This window comes from Lycorma delicatula, chromosome 13 (assembly GCF_047948215.1).
Source record: "Lycorma delicatula isolate Av1 chromosome 13, ASM4794821v1, whole genome shotgun sequence".
Taxonomy (NCBI): domain Eukaryota; kingdom Metazoa; phylum Arthropoda; class Insecta; order Hemiptera; family Fulgoridae; genus Lycorma; species Lycorma delicatula.
This window is the reverse complement of record NC_134467.1, coordinates 5,979,340-5,998,789: the sequence shown is the minus strand read 5'-3', so window position 1 is coordinate 5,998,789 and position 19,450 is coordinate 5,979,340. Positions and strand designations below refer to the sequence as shown.

Sequence of the window (19,450 nt, the reverse complement as noted above, 5' to 3'; positions counted from 1 at the left end):
GCACACACCATTGCATTTGTTTTGATAAGAACATTTTCTGAAAGATTTATAACTATCGAAAGTGTAATTAAATAGATCATCACTAATTCAAGTCTCTGAAAGTACTATTGTATCATAATTTATTTTAAAGTTTTCTAAATGATGAACCAGTTAATCAAAATTTTTTTATATTACAAATATTCATGTATAAAATATTTAACATTTTTATATTGCAGTTACCATCCTCCATAACCATATCTATAGAACATTCAAAAAAAATTATCTATTACACCAGTATTTTATACATCAGAATCTATTATATTATATACGGAATATATATTCATCATAAGAAAAAAAGGAAGAAGTACTTACCTGTATTTGTTAGAGATTATAATTTTTTCAAATTCACACTATTAGTCAGTCTTGAAGTCACGTCATAACAAATATATTTTCTTCTGTTGTTTATCCATGTAAATTTATAATCATTGTACTTAGCAAAAATTTTAAAGTTGGATTAGAGATTTTTGTAATACGGTGAGAAGTTTTCATTGATGGTTATTGGACCATCAGGCAAGTTCCTGTTTATGTGTTAAGTAGTTAGTTAATTATTTAGGAGAGGTTGATTCAGTAGTATTTTTCAATTGTTTTTGTAGATTTTTATACTTGTTGAAACAATTACATTTTGTTAGTCTACTTTTAAATCTGACAATTATAGGCATGATGGCATTCTTATTCACTGGAATTCTGTGAACAGTATTGGTGTTTAGATGTTGATTATTATGTTTATTAACCGATTTAGCAATATCTTCCATTACGCAGCACACATCCTCATTTGGGCTAACAGGAATCCCATGAATTTTCAAATCGTTAAGTGTTGTGTACTGTCATGGGTTTACGACCTGAAGTTCTGTTTCATTAATTTTACTTTTCAGAAAGATTAATTTTCTTTGTTTATATTCTTATAAGCTTATAACCCACTAAATTATTAATAATAGCAGTAAAATCATCAATTTTTTCTGAGAACATTTCTCAAAATGACGTAGTTCTGTAATATTGTTGTTAGTGCTTTTCAACACATCTTTAATATCTACTAATTGATATGATATCAGTGATTTGATTTCTTGGAGTACTTATTTTTCCAAATCCTAAGGTTTAGAGTCAGAGAAACATTTCGGGGTAGGATATTTTTAACTTTACAGTCTACATTTCCATGTTTAAATGTAATTTGTGTAAGCCTTTTTAAATTAAATTCTGTTATTTCCATTCAATATAATAGTTTAGTTGATACAAAGGGCATTTAAGCAGTTTTTAATCAGCACTTCTATATTACTGGTTTCAATCAGTTCAGTTATACAGGGTACAATCAGCGCTTAATTGATATTACAGGGTTTCTTGAAGCAACCACAAAACTCCGACATGATTAATAAAAGAACATAAAAATTTGCGATAGTTATTAAATGGAAATAACTGGTAAGGAGTAGAAGTATATAGCCGCTATAACTGTTTGGTAATCTTATCTTAACGCAACAAGCGATCGCACTGCACAAGAGTATACTGAATTAAATAGATATACTAAGCTAAGTTATTTTATACGATTTATATCTTAAACTGGTCATTTTTATGTGATTTAAATTTTTTTTTAATATTAAAAAAAAAACCTTTACCATTTAACTGCTTTAGCATTTCTCATTGGTTGTATGCCTGGCAAGGTATTAACTACCTCAATGACATGGTTAGTAGTGGAAATAGTTAAATTAATTATTTATAACTAATTAATTGTGGCTGGTTTTCAGCATAACTAATTCTGAATAATATCATCATATTTGCCCATCTTTATTGATATGTAATTTGTATTTTGATTTGTAACCAGAACCGGCTTTTAATAGCCTTTAAAAGACTAAACAAGAAATGTTATTAAAATTTACCTCCAAAATATAAACAAAGGTGTATTTGTTTACCAGCCAAAGAGATGCATGTAGCTTCCAGGTGCAAATGTCAATTGATTTTATGTTTCAACCAGTATAATACCCGTGTCATATTTTTCATTTAATATTATCCAAATTTAGTTAAAGTCTTGTTTGAACAAATTAATTTTGTGAAATTATTAGTAGGTAATCTAAAATTTATCCCATTAAGAATATTTGTTTTGGACATAGTTTTATTAAATGGTTTTGCTTAAATGCAATATTTAAAATATTAACATTCCAAAATTAAATGTATTAGATGATAAATGTCTTAATGGGAGTAAATTAAATAGAGGTTAAAAAATTTACTAATTTAATCCTTAATTCTAAACATGTTTTATTTAAAATGATTAGCGAGCTGTACAACTGTAAAGAATGACCAGAACCTCTTGACACTGACCCTCAACACCAGGAGAGTGACTTTTGAGGAAAAATTTATATTTTTTTTCATATTTCTATCTCTTAATTGGTTTCATTTTTAAAATATAAACTGTATTTAGTGACGTAATATGAAAAACATTAGAGCTGAGTCTATAATTTTATATAATTACCGTATAATAAATGTTAATATATCTGATAATTTTAAAATGAACAAATTATTTTTCACAAATTTTTAATTTTCCGGTATCCATAACATTTGCTGCATTCTTCTGCTTATGAGAAATTTTACTATATTTATTTACCATAATATGGTTATCCTTGGCAAAATTCTTGCATCACTTTCAATCAAGCTTCAGCCGCTAGCATTCCTCTTCTGGTTAACCTTCTGCTCTATTCCAACTGTACTTGTTATCAACTGAAATAAATATTCTTATTTTTCTAGATAAAACCAAAAATAGTTAATTCTGATGAATTAAATTACATATAAACAACATAATTCTGAGTTATACTTAAGGACTGAAAAATGATTAAAATAAATTATAGGTTCTCAAGAGTGAATAATGTTTTTGTAAAAAAAAAAGTTTTTTCGTGCTATCAATCCCTCATGTTAAAGGAAACAAAAAACCGCCAACTAAATTTCTCATTTATGTAGCTGCAGATTATTGTAGGCAGCTATTTAAACATGGTAAATAATTTATTTTTAACGGGTTTGAGTGTTTATTTTGAATGGAAAATTATTACATTTTATGGTATACCTTTTAAAAATTTACTGCAAATTAATCATTAAGATGTAAAGAAAACTACTGAGTTAGGAGCTCAAAACTCATAGAAGAATAATTGTTGTGTTCAGCCTATGATTGATTTTATTTTTTACATTTAAATGAATAAGAATTTGGATCTTATTTTACAGAAAATGAATGCATCCATAAACAATTCATTGATTGATGAAGATTCATTAAATACATCAATTGTAGTTAAAACAGAATTAAAAGAAAGCGTACCTGAAGAAACAAATTGTTTATTTTTATGAATTAATGAGGAGCCAGAATTTGATTGTGTAAGTAAAAGATATATAGTTCTCTAATGTAATATAATTTTTTTAACATCAGCACACACGCAGAGTATTTATTGTCTATCCCCCCTGTTTTTCATATCTATTTTTACAGATGTTATTTAATAAAAAATAACTTATTTAGAAAAAACTCATATCTATACAATTTGTGAATATCTTGCAATGAATAGGTGTAATGTTTAGGATCAGAGTTATAACTTTTCTTCAAAATAACAACTTTAATAAAAGTCAGATTGAGCCTCCATGACGTGTGCATGGTTATATCTAGAACAAATAGGAGAAATTGTTTCAGTGAACTGAATCTAAACAATATTCACAGCTTCATTTATCATCAAATCACACCTCACTAGATCATATTTAGAGTTGTAACTGAGGACCTAGTACCACTCTCCTTTGACAATCAATCATGAAAGGTCTTTTAAGGAACACTCCATCGGTTGAACCAAGCCACATCAGAGTTTAGAGAAGGCAGCATTTGGATTTGCTGGGCTGCCACGTAAAAGATAACATGCGATCAGAAGCATTGGAATGCCCCAACATTATGCATGTGAACAAGAAAAATACAAAGCCCAAAATCAAAGCAAAGCAAATCACTTACATTTCCACACAATGTAAAGTCGTTCATGTAGACTGATAAACTAAAAATAATAACTCGTTTAATGGACTAACAAAATTCTCATCATGGGTCTGCAAAAAATAAACACCAACTAGGACTCCATGGAATCTGAAGGATGTAGGCTCCTGCAAAGGTATATCTGGGAAGAAAGAGATGAAAAATGTCCCACAGTTTGTAACAATCTTTTTAGTCAGCCTCTAATAATAAAAAACTACATACAAGAATTCAAATCACAATCTCCAAGACTCAACACACCCTAAAAGTATGTAATTAAATCTGCTCTATAATAAATGCCCATCCACCCGCTAGTAATAAAAATAACTCTTCAAATGACCATAAAGAAACAGAAAAGTTCTGGAATCCACTCTATCTGACTACAAATATCCCCAAAAAGCTTTTTAAACAGTTAATTGGAGACTTAAGTGTTCAACTAGGCAGAGAAAGAAGATATCACAACATCATCGGAAAATAGCCCACTGAAAAGAAAACAACCAAAAATGAACAGAGACTTGTCCTATACAGAAACCACTACCTAATCTCAAAATCCACATATTTCAAGAGGAAACCTAAAAAATTCAAAACCTGGAAACGCCCCGACTATACTAAAGGAGAATGGCAACTAGACCATGTGTTGATGGAAAGACACCACCACAAGGAAATCTGCACCGCAAAAGTCCTCCAAGAAGTATACACAGGCTCAGATCACTATGTAGTCAAAATTAAAATTAAATTTACTCCCCAAAGAAAGTGACAAAACAAGTCCCTAAAACTAAAAGTAAAATGGATCCTATCCAACTAGTCAAGAGTGAAAATAACCAAAAAGCAGGCGATAAAATAACAATCGCCGATAAACTCAAAGATCTAGTCAATAACCTTAAACAAACTGAAGAATTAGCCCCAATAAAATCCCGTAAAAACATCAGTAATGGAACAGCGAATCTGACAAAACAGTGGAGAAAAGACATCAAGCGTGGCTATTTCACCAATCCCAAAAATCAGAAACATCCTTCCAAAATATAGTAAAACAAAGAAAAGAAACTTCACTTCACTTGAACCCTAAGGAGAATAAAAAGGCAACACCATAAAGACAAACTGAAGTCATAGAAGAAAAATTCAATAAAACACACTCGAGATTAGTACAAAATCTTCAAAAATCAGCCCTAAAAATATGAACTTCCTTTCTTTATAAATTATGAAAATGTTTAACTGACCCATAACAATAAAGATAACATGGAAATGCTAGCTAAATATTTTAACAAACTCCTAATTTGTGAATTACCAACAGAACTTCTAAACTTCAACACCAACACCACCAGAAAACATCAACCCTCCCACAATAAAAGAAGTCTACCAAGCACTGGGTGAAATGAAGAATTACAAAGCAGCAGGAGATCAGCAAAAATTGCCCTTCATCAACAGCTTGTCAACATGTGGATCAAAGAAGAACACTGGACGACAGCCCTCATCCATCCACTGCACAAAAAAGGCGACAAAATAGACCCTAACAATTACAATGGAATCTCTCTAGTAGACACAACATACAAAATTCTTTCAAAAATCATCCTCAACAGGATTAGTTCACAACTCAAGAAAGAACTAGGAGGATACCAGGGAGGTTTCAGACCTTGGAGGAGCTGTCCAGACCAGATCATGAGTCTCAAGCTAATAATGAATAGCAACAGGGAAAGAAACAGAAACATGGTGATAACATTAGTAGATTTCAAGAAAGCTTATGACTACATATACAGCGAATCCCTACTAAAAATTCTAAGATACCTCAGATTACATACCAAATTATAATAAACATGATAAAATTGATCCTTGCAAACTCTAAGGTAAAATTCAGAGGCAAGCTCTAGTAACAATTTGAGATCAAAACCGGAGGACTGTACCAAGGCGATGGACTCTCATTGGTATTATTCATCTGTGCTCTAGAAATGGTAATAAGAAAATGCCTCAAAAAAGTCCCCAAAAGTAAAAATAAGCCAAAAAATCAAAACAAATTGCCTTGGTTTCGCTGATGACTTGGTACTGATAGCGAACGAAATCATCAGAGATATTAGAACTTAAAAACATTGTAAATAAAATTGTCCTCAAACTGTCATTTGAAAAGACAGAAATTATGCCCCAGATACCAACATGATTAAAAGAAATAAACATAAACAGTAATAAAATGTAAATAGTAACCCAATTTAAATAAGAGAAATAATAATAAACAACCTTAACAAAAAAACCTCAATCTAAATAAGAATAAACAAATTAGCTGAAGCTCAAAAATTAACCTGATACACTTACAATAAAAAATGACTATCAATAAATACAAAAATATAACACTCCAACACAGTTATAAAGCCAGAAGCCTTTTATGCAGCAGAAACACTTCCAACTGAATTAGCAATCAAAGACAGACTTCGGAAAATTAGAAGAACCTGCATTAATAACAAGTACCAGAAAGATGGGCAGTGATGGATTGTGCCTAACAAAGTCGTGTACAAAGAGTTAGAACCCATCATAAATACCATACGTAAGAGGAGACTAGGATTCTTTAGACTTATCATGAGGCTGCAGTGTTCAAGACTCATAAAACAGGTAGTTCAGTACAATCTCAACTCGAAAAACAGAATGCAGATGGAGAAATAAGCGAGGATCTGAAGGAAATCGACCTTACACCAGAAGACACTACAGTTAAGATAAAATTCATCAAGAACAAAAACACTTGCTTCACACTCACAAGAGAAAAACTCAGAATGTGAACATTTTCAACAGTAGAACGGGCACAAAGATCAAAACATATGAAAAAGTACTGAGAGGACTGCAAGGTCCAAATAGTCCCATCACATAATGGACAACAACTTGGATAACAGACTAAAGTGATCCTATGCGGTCATAAAAATTAATAATAATAATAATAAATAAGTCTTCTTTTTTCTTAATCACTTCATGTACATGATTTGGCATTGATTCACCTAGGATACTACACATTTTTCTGATTTGTTCTTCATGAAACCATATTGATATTTTTGCTTTAATGAGGTCAGTTTTTGTGGTAAAATCCATTTTTTGACTATTGCCCAAAAATTTTCAATTGGGTTTTAGTGTGGGGAGTTGCCTGGCTATGGGAAGAATGAAAAATTTTTCCATTTTTTAGCAGTTGACATGGCGCCAAATCTTGTTGGAATACTTTGTTACCTTGTGGGAATTTGTTTTGAAGTTGTACCCTTTCCTTCAGAATCTTAATATGTCCAAAATTTTCATAATGCCATCTTCTAGAAGTAATCAGCCAAGGCCCTCAAAATGAAACAATCCCTAAAAATATTTTTATCTGATTGTTGGGCATGAGCTAGATCTATTTTGATCTGATGCTTTTCTAACATATGGAACCCTTCACCCCTGAACATAAAAATGTGACTCGAAAAACGTAACATTTTTTTTTTACTCTCCTTTGATCCAGTCGGCATGTGCTATGGCCCACAAGAGCCTTTTTTACTGGATGTTGTTGGTGTTAAAAGCTGTGTTTATATGGCCAATGAGCTTTCCCTTTCAGCTGCTAGAAGTCAGCATCCAACAATTGTCACATGTAAATCTGCTTTACTGGCTTTAAAGTCTTAAGTTCACAACAGATAATTTTGGATGAAGTTTACTTTTCTCACTAATCCTGTGATGGAGTAGTTTTCCTTTGAGATGAAAAGGAACCAATTTCTTTAAATTATTTTAAAATAGAATTCACTTTCTCTGGTCCAACACCATACTCAAGCTGTTTTTCGTGTTATACTGGCATGCTTAGAAAGAGAAATAATTTTTTAATACTTTAGTTGCAATTATGTCATTATTATATATTCAAGACATACAGAATAAAAAATTCAAAACTATGATTTTGTAATAAAAAATAATATTAACTTTCATAAAACACTATTTACAAAATGAAAATTGCTAAACAACTGAAGAACAAAAAATCTCATGTTACACAGACAACTTGAAGAATCAGTGTGGTGTAACCAAACAGCAATGTAGCCACAACATAGAAATAAACAAAAATTCCCTGTGTTCAGATTATTTTGAATTTAATGTAAGTTTATCACACTTTTAAATTTTCATCCATTTCTTAAATCAAAATAAAAAATTAATAATTCTTTAAGCAGCATTGCATTAATGTGATATATCTTCTTAAGATGTAGTGTAATGAGTAATTTACTTCAGTAATAAGATTTTGATTTAATGCAGAAATATTGTTAATTACATCTTTGGCAGTTAATTTTGATCCTTGGAATTTTTATTTTTATTTTTTTTAATCATTTTTCAGTAAATTTGGATCAATAATTTTGCTTTGTTATGATGTAAATGTTCTGTGAATTCATCGTCACTTAAAACAAGCATATTTTTTTATCAGATTGTATCTTTTGTTAATATTCATACTAATTATAAAAACATATGCAGTATAATAAATGATAATGAAAAATTAGACTATATATATAAAATAACTTTATTAAAAATAAACACCAGACAAATAAAGAAAAACAATAAAATTTGCTTATAAATACTTTAATGATCTGATGCCAGAGAAAAAAATATTCCAAGCTTTATTTGGAGATTATTTTCATTGCCGACAAAACAAAACAAAAATTACAAGTTGTTTGACATTACTAATAAACATGACAAGATTTGCTGAAATGGTTTAAGATTGGCGGATGTGGTTATGTGCCAACATTCACAAATATTTTTAAAAGATTATGTAATAGGGTATTATATTATCATACAACACATCTGCTCAGAGGTTAAAAATGAGAACATATCTATTTTACTATTACAGCAGCGTGAAACTTTTCTGTTGCAGGGATTAGATTATAATAAATTACAAACAGTGTTACCTGTAAAAGAAGAAAATGATCCTTTAAGTTTAGGTATAAATGATAAATGTGAAGATTTGATCCTTATAAGCAAGGAAGAAGAAGGCCAAATTAAACAGGAAGAATCGGTAAAGTTATTGTTTGTTACATTTAAAAATAAATAACATGTTCATTTATTTTTAGTTTAACTTATTAAAATAAGTTTAACTTATAATTTGAATTGTTTGCTTAATTTGTATTCTGATTATACCTGTTTTTATCTAAACATTTTCATTTGACTGGTTTGATGCAACTCTCCAAGATTTCCTATCAAGTGCCAGTTGTTTCATTTTGGTATACTTCCTACATTCTACATACCTAACAATTTATTTTATCTATTCCAAACGTTGTCTGCCCTCACAATTTCTCCCATCTACCTGTCCTTCCAATATCAAAGTGACTACTCCAGGATGCCTTAAGATGTGGCCTACACATGTCTGTCTCTTCTTTATCTTTTCTTTTTTCCAATTAGCTATATTTTTCCAAATGCTTCTTTCTTCATCAATTTGCTGTAACACCTCTTCATTTGACACTTTATCCACCTACCTGATTTTTAATATTCTCTTATAGCCCCACACTTCAGAAGCTTCTAATCTTTTCTTTTCAGATACTCCGATCGTCCAAGTCTCACTTCCATATAAAGCTATGCTCCAAACGTATACTTTCAAAAATGCTTTCCTGATGTTTAAATCAATTTTTGATTTAAGCAAATTATATTTCTGACTGAAAGCTCATTTCACCTGTACTAGTCGGCATTTTATATCCCTCCTGCTTCATCCAGTATCTCTAGTAATTCTACTTCCCAAATATCAAAATTCTTCTACCTCTGTGGTCTTTTCACATCCTATTTTTATATTCAGTGGTCCTTCTACTTTATTTCTGCTACATTTCATTACTTTTGATTTGTTCTTGTTTATTTTCATGCGGTAGTTCTTGTGTAGGACTTGATCCATGCCATTTACTGTTTTTTCTAAATCTTTTTTACTCTTGACTAGAATTATTATATCATCAGAAAATCTTAGCATCTTTGTCTTTTCACCTTGCACAGTTACTTCAGATCTAAACTGATCTTTAACATCATTAACTGTAAAGTTCTGCGTAAAAATTACAAAGTAACGGGGATAGGAAAAATCCTTGTCTGACTCCCGTTTTTATTACTGCTTCTTTCTTATGCTCTTTTTATTATTACTGTTGTAGTTTGGTTCCTGTAAATCTTAGCAGTCGTTTTTCTATCTCTATACTTTAATCCTAATTTTTTAAATGTTTTTTTTTTAATTTTTTCTTATCCTAAGTTATAAAAATCAATTATATTATTTTCTTAAGACAGTCAAAACAACTACATAAAATATTGAGGTAGTATTTTCTAAAAATGAACAGTGTCCAACTGGTAACATTATATCTTATGTGGTCTGTTACTAATATTGGTAAGACTTCTTATGGGGTTTCTTGGCTACAAGCTATTTAAATATTTCAATTATCCTGTTTTTCTAAGACAATTCTTCAACAGAAGATTTGTCATATTTCCTTTTTGTTGTTTACTGCAGAATAAAGTTCATCTTTTTATAAATTTTATACTATGTTTTTTTTTTTTATTTGGTGTGAATATAATATATATTTTTTTTATTTTAGGATCTTGCTGATGAGACTATTGACGATTCAGTTTTAGAAAATATTGAGGATAATATTCAGAATGCAAAATATATGATACTCGACAAGTGTAAAGATAACGTTTTAGATAATCGTCTACATAAAATATTCAATGAAATTGACAGTGCTAGTAGTGATGGATTCAGTAATGACAAATCATTAGTATTTGAACATGATATAAAAATTAATAATAATGATGTAAGTGATAGATTAGTGGAGTGTAATAAACAAAATATTAATGACGCTAAGAAATATACTTGTAATCATTGTGAAAAAACATTCAAGTCAAAATATAATCTTAGGTATCATAATAATTCATATCGAAAAAAAAAGTTACCATTGTTACAATATGTCAAAAATCATTTTATCGGAGAGGTGATTTTAACAGACATTTTTCTTCTCATATCGGTGAAAAAAGATTTAAATGTAACACTTGTGGAAAATCTTTTAATAATAATCGTAATTTGCAGAGACACCTTCTAATTCATACAGGGAAGAAAAAAGTTACATGTAATATTTGTTTACAGTCTTTTAATAGGAGTAGTACTTTAAAGAAACACCTTGCAATTCATAATAGTGATAAAAAACATTCATGTAATATTTGCTTTAAATCTTTTAATCAGAATGGATTATTAAAGATACATCTTTCCACTCATACTCATGAGAAAAAGTACTCGTGTAATATTTGCCTGAAATCTTTTGGTCAGAGGTGTACATTAAATACACATTTATCTACTCATGACAATGAGAAAACATTTTCATGTAGTATTTGCCTGAAACCTTTTAGTCGCTGTGATACTTTGAAAAGACACCTCTCTATTCACACTGGTGAGAAAAAATTCTCATTTAATTTTTGTCAAATGTCATTTTTTGAAAATTATCGATTAAAAATACATCTTTCTGTTCATACTGGTCAGAAAAGATTTACATGTGATTTTTGTGATAAGTCTTTTAATAGAAAAGATAGTTTTTTAAAACATATTGATTTTCATAATGAAGAAACGAATTGTGTAAAATTGTTTTCATAAGATTGTATACATATAATTCACCCAAGGTTAAGATATGATGCATGATTTAAAATTAGTTATATTTTTTTATTTTAAATAAATTTTCGTATGAAATTAGTGTTTTATTTATATATAAGTCATTCATCTTGTTTCTACGAGTTATTTATTAAATTTATTTCTACTCTAATACATACAAATTCTGTTCAAAAACTAGCTGTAGGCCAAGGAAAAAATAATTTCCTTAACCCAGTCTTCCATTGCTGGAAGTTCTCCTTTGGTAACGTTGTTAATTGTGTCACGTTTACTTTTGTCCTCTCAGCCCTCAAATTGGAACACTTTAATAGGGTTCTTTACCTTGGGGAAGAATCAGAAATCATATTTGAAAAGTAAGGAGCCCACAAAACCGAAAGAAATTTTTGCTTGGCAAAGAAATCATCAATTGGACACTAGGAATGGAGAGAAGCATTGTCATGATGTGACAACCTGAAGTCCAGTTTCTTACAATGAATTGTATCTTAGTTTTACAAATAAATCTTAGTTTTAATGCTATTTTACTAATATTTTAATGTCCAAGAAGGAGCCTCGTGTTATTATTTGACTCAGGTGATGATAACGGAATAGCGTTTTTCACCCCCCCCCCCCCAAAAAAAAAGAGTTCTGCATTAGATTATGAAGTTAGCCATTGTTGTTAATACATAATGTGATGTGTGTTCATAAAGTCATGGGAACATAAATTTTTGTTTGTACACCATATTACATTATATGTAATGTTCTGAGAATGTTTTTGATTTTATGAAAATATTTATTTTTTTATTAAATACTCATTTAACACTAGAATGATATGACCTTTTAATTAATTTCTATGATAAACCTTTTTTAATTTTATAATTATCTTTATTTCTGATTTTCCGAATTTACTCTTGCAAAAAGTCAACCCAGGTAATCGGTGTTTTTCTGTGTGTTTGTGTATATATATATTCGCACTTCTACAGTCTATATAAATTATATATTAATGTACTTGAAAATCTTCTAGAACAACTCTGACAGTTGGTAACAAATAAAAGCCATTTAATAATAACTTGTCTTCTTCTTAAAAAGAAAAAAACATGTTCTAAATGAAAATTAATGACGAACACATAAATATGAATTACTCTATTTTGCGGTTTCAAAATGCTATTGAATAGGTTAGAACCCCAAATAGATCACAAAATAGGAAGTATCAAGGACGTGTTTGAAAGGGACAATCATTTCTGGAACAGATACAAAGTTTCTAGTTGATGTAAAATACTTCTTTTTTTCCTGTTTAGCCTCCGGGAATTACTGTTCAAGTATAACTTCAGAAGATGAATCAGTATAATATATATGAGTGTAGTCTTTTACTGTCTCAGTTCGACCATTCCTGAGATGTGTGGTTAATTGAAACCCAACCTTCAAAGAACACCTGTATCCACAATCTAGTATTCAAATCCATATAAAAATAACTGACTTTACTAGGACTTGAATGCTGATCTAAAATACTATATATCCAGGAACAAACCTATCTTTTATCAAGTTTCAGAAAACAGAGTGACGACTCCTTTTCAAACTTTTGAGAGAATACAGGGTTGACTGGAAAACTTTAAATCACATTAAACTCACAATCATAGTCTTAAATTTATGGAAAAAATAAGCAAATCTTTTCTAGCCACAACAAAGTTGAAACAAGATGATGCACTGTCATTGATCCTCTTTAATTTGGTTTTGGTAGATGAATGATGTGGGTGCAGGAATCGAATCCAAAAACTGAAATGTCAAAATAAGATGCCTAGTCCTTTTGATAACCCGGCTGTTTTACTTGAAACAAAGAAACATACAGTTAACAATGATAACCCAAAAAAACAGGCCTACAGGTATACTTTTCCAAGTTGAAAATCAAGTTGAACATCAACTCATTAACAATAACGACAATAGAGATTAAATACAGAATGATAAATGTCACAAACTAATTTTAGTAACCAGGAGAGATTATAAGCAGAATAGATAAATCATCAATTGAAAATAGAATATTAAAACTGAAGAAGTCTAGATTTATCACCAAAAAAAATCTAAAATAAGAAAAATCTCTCTAAGATCACAAAATTAAGATGTATGCAACTGTACCAATACCAGTAATCGTATATGGCACTGAAACATTGCACCTAACTGACCTTGAATAATTGTTCAAGATCAAAAGAGGATTACTGAGGAAAATCGATGGTCCATAAGAACTGAAAAAAGATACAGACTGAAATCTAACAAGAATATTACTGATATCAAGAAATAGGGATGAAGAAAAGAAGGTTAAATTTCTTGGAGCATACAATTGGGATCAATCCAAATAGATTAAATAAGTAATGAGCTATGAAACGTAAATTACAAATCAAATTACCTGAAACAGATTGAAGGTGACTTTCAAAGGATAGGCTTGAAAGAAGAGGACTGTTGTGATTGAGATAATATCTGAAGAATAATTTACAGTATAAAAGTTCTTGTGGCAGAAGAAAGAAAAACAGGAAGAAAATGGACAGATGAGCAAAAACAAATCCAAGCCAAAAAAATGAGAAATGTATATAAGTGATACAGTGGATGTCCACTTGTGTGGTCCTAAGTTTGTCTTTTTACGTAAAAAAAAATTATCTTCGTAGTCTTGCTGGATGGTGAGTCATCATATGACAAGGAGTAACTCCTTGTCATTACTATGATGTTACTAAAAGGCTTCGTGTAGAAAAATTGTGCCTTTCAACTTGATACAAAATTTAGAAATTCGTCATCCTTTTTACTCTTTGTACTGATATTATTATATGTAGTTCACCAGTCTGTAGCAGTTCTTTCAATTTCACACAAGTCTTTTTTTATTTCTTACTTATTTAAGTCAGCTGGTAAGAATTCATGTCAAAAAAATTTTTATTCCTTTTTTTATTAATGAAACTTGCTGCTTCCACATTAAAAATTTGGGAGTTTCATCGTCAGCATAGACTACATTCTTTTTTTTTAACTTAAAACTCCTCCAGTATTTTCCTAATAATTTAAATGTTCCATGTTCTTTAAGAATGTTGTCATAATTTGGTGTTAGAATATTCTCTTATGCGACGTAAAATCTTTCTATTCTGCCAAATACATAGGTAGTATAAAACTTTATCCACATAAAGGGAAAATTTATTAAATTTAATTAAAAGCTACACTTTGTTGATATAATCAAGTAAAAAATCTGTAACAGTTGAATTCTTTTTCTGACTCAAAGTGGCATCTGAGAAGAATTTCAGTTTCGTTGGAGTAGAAATACTTTTTGCTCTGAAAAAAGTAGGTGAACATTTTTAAATTGCAATGAAAAATTAGTAATTGAAAAAAAGTAGTGTTTGGAAAGTAGCAGAATATTTTATGACTGGTAAAACATGGCTGAATTATTACAAAAGAAATTTTTTTAAATATTCATGATATAAATTGTAGGTGTAATATGTAAGACAGAAAATTCCTTTTCTAAACCATTTCTTAAAAAAAGGGGCCTTGATGTTTTTAAGGAAAAGTGACTTCAAAGAAAAATACTGAAATAGGCATTTTATTTCTTTTAAAACAATGTCAAAGAGAAGCAATTGCAGTAAAAATGTAAATTAATGGGTTAATTACACACCAAAATTGTCAGAATACTTTTCTGGAAATGTTTTTAATGCAGACAAAACAAATGCTTTTATTGGAAAAAAGCATTATTGCATTCAAAAAGTTTAACTTATATTAAGCAAAACAGTGCAGTATAGAAAATAAGTTTTATTGTCATAAAAGGTTTTAACAAAAATATTTTTCAAAAAATACAAAAACATCTTGCAGCATAAGATTTTGTGAAAAAAAATGTTCTTCAGAAAAGAGAATGGATTGACAAAGCATGTAGGTCATCACAAAAAGTATTGTTGGTAATTGCTTCAGAAAAACAGAAGTCTGTAAGGAGACAGAGCTACTTGAATCAAAATCAGCTACATGATGACTTAAGAATTTGAAAGTTATTTTAATTCACACAATAGTTTTTAAGATATTCAATGTAAAACTCAAAATTCGGTGTCAAAAAACAAGGTTTTTTTTAGGTTTGTAGTACAATAGCTTTGTTAAATGACTAATAAATGCGGAATATTTAGTAACAAACCAGAAAATTTAATTCTGAGAAAATTAATATAAATACACCCAATAAAAACTTTTAAAAATTTATTTTTTATTGATGTAAAATAGACAGAAAATCGTATTATTCTTTCTGTACCTAAAAACCATTTATTTTAAAAACAAAAAAAGTTAATTACTGAAAATAATTTTAAAAGAAACTCAAACTTTATAAAACAATATTTTATCTATGTATAATCAATGATTTACAGAGGTAAAATTAAATAAATACATAAAAACTAAGTTGGAATGTACGGGAATGTGTACTGGAATGCATGGGAAAGCTGGTCAACAATGAAAATTGTGTACTTTGTTTGAATCTGTTGTCATAAATTATCATACAGATTAAAGAAGTGTAGTTTTATCTTATCATAGTGTAAAACCACTACGATGGCCATTTCAATTTTCTAACAAGGAATATGCCAATGTAAGTTTTGTTTATGGATTTTCTAATGGAAATTAGAAGCTGCTCAACATGAATATTAGGAGAGATTTCCTGAAAGGGAAATTCCAAATATGAAAACCGTTTCTTCAGTATATAAGCATTTGTGAACAAAAGGGTTTCTAACATGTTCATTTTTTGTTGAATGCAAAGTAAATCACATCATATTATTGATGAATATAGTGTGATTAAGTGCAGCCCAGGCGCTAGTACAAGGTGAATTTCATGTTGTACTGGTTGGCCAAAAAACAAAGTGTGGTGCATCCTATAAAAAGAAAATTTTTATCCTGTCTGCCCCCAGAAAGTTTAAAATTTGCGGCTAACAGGTTACCCTCAGCAATTAAACTTCTGTTTTTGGCTTCTAGACAACAACACTGATAAGGTAAATTAAGTTTTATTTACCAATGAAGCCACTTTTATGAGATGCAGTCTTCAATTCTAAAAATAGTCATTTATGGAGTGAAGACAATCCACATGGTACTGTGGAAACTAGTTTCCAATATAGATTTCATATTAATGTTTGGTGTGGCATTATTTATGACAAAATTCTGGGACCATTTGTTTTCAATGAAAACCTTACGGAAGATGCATACATTCATTTCTTGAAAAATTATTTGCTGGCTCTTTTAGCAGATGTACCTTTACGAACTCGATTGCAAATGATTTTCAGTATGATGGTGCAACACCACATACATTTCTTTAATAGCTAGAAATCATTTTAATGCTAATATCTTAAACTGGATTGGACATGCTGGAGTAATCAATTGGCCATCATGATCACCTGACTTAATGCTACTAGAGCACTTCATTTGGGGCTATATAAAAACGATAGTATACCAACAAAAAGTTAATTCTAAAGAAGTTACTTATTAAAATATGAAATGCTATTGAATTTATACCAAATGATCCTTAGCTAATACAGAAAGCCGCCAGAAATATTACAAGTCAAATATTACATGTCCTGAACTTTTCTCCATTTCTTTGTGGGACACTTCATATTTTAAAATTCAGTACTGTAAATGTCTGTACTTATTTTGTTTATTGTAATTATACAGTAAATTACAGGACTTGTTTTTCTTTCTTTATGCGTAAATTTTTAACTTTTGTAACGGACTCATCTGTTGACAGTGATTATAAACAGGAAGAGGAAGGAACCAAAAATAGAATATGCTAAAACTACTCTTTTTTTAATTAGAATTATAGGCAGGCATTATTGGAATTAATTATATTTATGGCATAAATACAGTAAGTAAATGCTCGCTGAAAAACAAATTTTTAAATTAAATTTTTCTGAACAAACAATGATGATGGAGTTTTTTTTAAACAGCAATAATTCTATGAAAGATATGTAATAAACTGAAAATTATTTATACAGTAATTTTTAAGGTTAAATTATTATTTTTTAAATTTTACCAATTAACACCTTGAAATTTAAAAACGATAGATAATTTTTTAATAGTTTATAAGTTCCTGTAATTAAGAATTTCATTCTCCACAAAAAATGATGGTGCATGGGTTTGTTTGTTGTGTGCTCAAATTCTTGTTTTAGCTGCTATTGGCGCAGAGTAGACCACGTGGTGCACCGGGCAGCATGCACAGTGCACAAATGATTAATTTGTTTGAATGATTTATACTTTTCGAACGATTCATTCATTCGAACAATTTATATAAAATTATAATTGTATTTTGGGAATAAAAAAGGAAAATACTGGGGTTAGAACTATGTTAAAAAAAATCACAACCCAAGAAACAGTTTCTTTACACATCATGTGTAAAGAAACAGAAACCATGTAATATTTTTGCAGTGCCTTTTTTCTAGTATTTAATAGTTTTGTGGTTATATTTTCAGAGAGTCTCTAATACAGCTTTAATTAAAATCTTAATCTATAATTAACTCCTTTCCTTTCTTTTTCTTGTTTTAGCCTCTGGTAACTACCATTTAGATAATACTTCAGAGGATGAATGAGGATGATATGTATGAGTGAAAATGAAGTGTAGTCTAATACAGTCTCAGTTTGACCATTCCTGAGATGTGTGATTGGTTAACTGAACCCAACCACCAAAGGACACCGGTATCCATGATCTAGTATTCAAATCCGTGTAAAAATAATTGACTTTACTAAGACTTGAACGCTGGAACTCTTGACTTCCAAATCAGCTGATTTGGGAAGATACTACACCAAACCGGCGGGTTTGATTATTATTAACGAAATTGACTATTATTAACTAAAATAGTTATAAAACTAATTATTTCCAAAGGTTAGACTATATAGTTAACAATTTAAAGGAATGAATATTGATATTACTGTATTTTTAAGTACATAATAAAATAAATAGATAAATTGATTAAACATGGGTGAGACTCCATACCAGATATCATGGCAATCAAGATATTTAATATCAATTATCCCCTTTTTTAACAGGATTCTTCAACAAAAGATTTGTTTTCGTTTCTATTTGGTATTTACAGCAGATTGAAATTCTTCTTGTTGTAAATGTTATGTAATGTTTTGTTTTTTTATTTTGCGTGAATATAATATACATTTTTTATTTTAGGATCTTGCTGATGAGACAGTTGATGATTCAATTTTAGAAAATGTTGAGGATAATATTCAGAATGCAAAATATATGGCACTCAACAAGTGTAAAGATAGCCTTATATGTAGTCGCCTACATAAAATATTCAATGAAATCGACAGTACCAGTAGTGATGGATTTAATAATGATAAAACATCAGTATTTGAACATGATATAAATGATAGATTAGTGGAGTATAATAAACAAAATATTAATGACGCTAAGAGATATACATGTAATCATTGTGAAAAAACATTCAAGTCAAAATATAATCTGATGCATCACAATAACATTCATATCTGAAAAAAAAGTTACCATTGCACATTATGTCAAAAGTCATTTTATCGGGGAGGTGATTTAAACAGACATTTTTCTATTCATATCGGAGAAAAAAGATTTAAATGTAACACTTGTGACAAATCTTTTAATAATAATTGTAATTTGAAGAAACACCTTATAATTCATACAGGGGAGAAAAAGTTTATGTGTAGTACATGTTTAAAATGTTTTAATAGTAGTAGTAATTTGAAGAAACATCTTACAATTCATAATAGAGAGAAAAAGTTCTTGTGTAATATTTGCCTGAAATCTTTTAATCGCTGCGATACTTTGAAGAGACACCTTTCTATTCATACTGGTGATAAAAAATTCTCATGTAATTTTTGTCAAATGTCTTTTAATGAGAATTATCAATTGAAAGGACATCTTCCTGTTCACACCG

The 19,450-nt window shown here is 29.6% G+C and overlaps 1 protein-coding gene across 7 annotated transcripts in view; it reads left to right on the top strand.

Annotated features, from left to right (window-relative positions):
- Positions 1–19,208, top strand: part of LOC142333949 (uncharacterized) — a 147,140-nt gene extending 127,932 nt beyond the window's left edge. For all 7 annotated transcript variants that reach the window (XM_075381584.1, XM_075381585.1, XM_075381583.1 and 4 more), the window contains 3 exons: positions 8,844–8,984; positions 10,525–10,740; positions 18,709–19,208. In XM_075381584.1, the coding sequence (XP_075237699.1) occupies positions 8,844–8,984; positions 10,525–10,740; positions 18,709–19,032 (681 nt within the window). In that variant the 3' untranslated portion in view covers positions 19,033–19,208. The remainder of the gene's footprint in view (positions 1–8,843; positions 8,985–10,524; positions 10,741–18,708) is intronic.
- Positions 19,209–19,450: the final 242 nt, after the last annotated feature.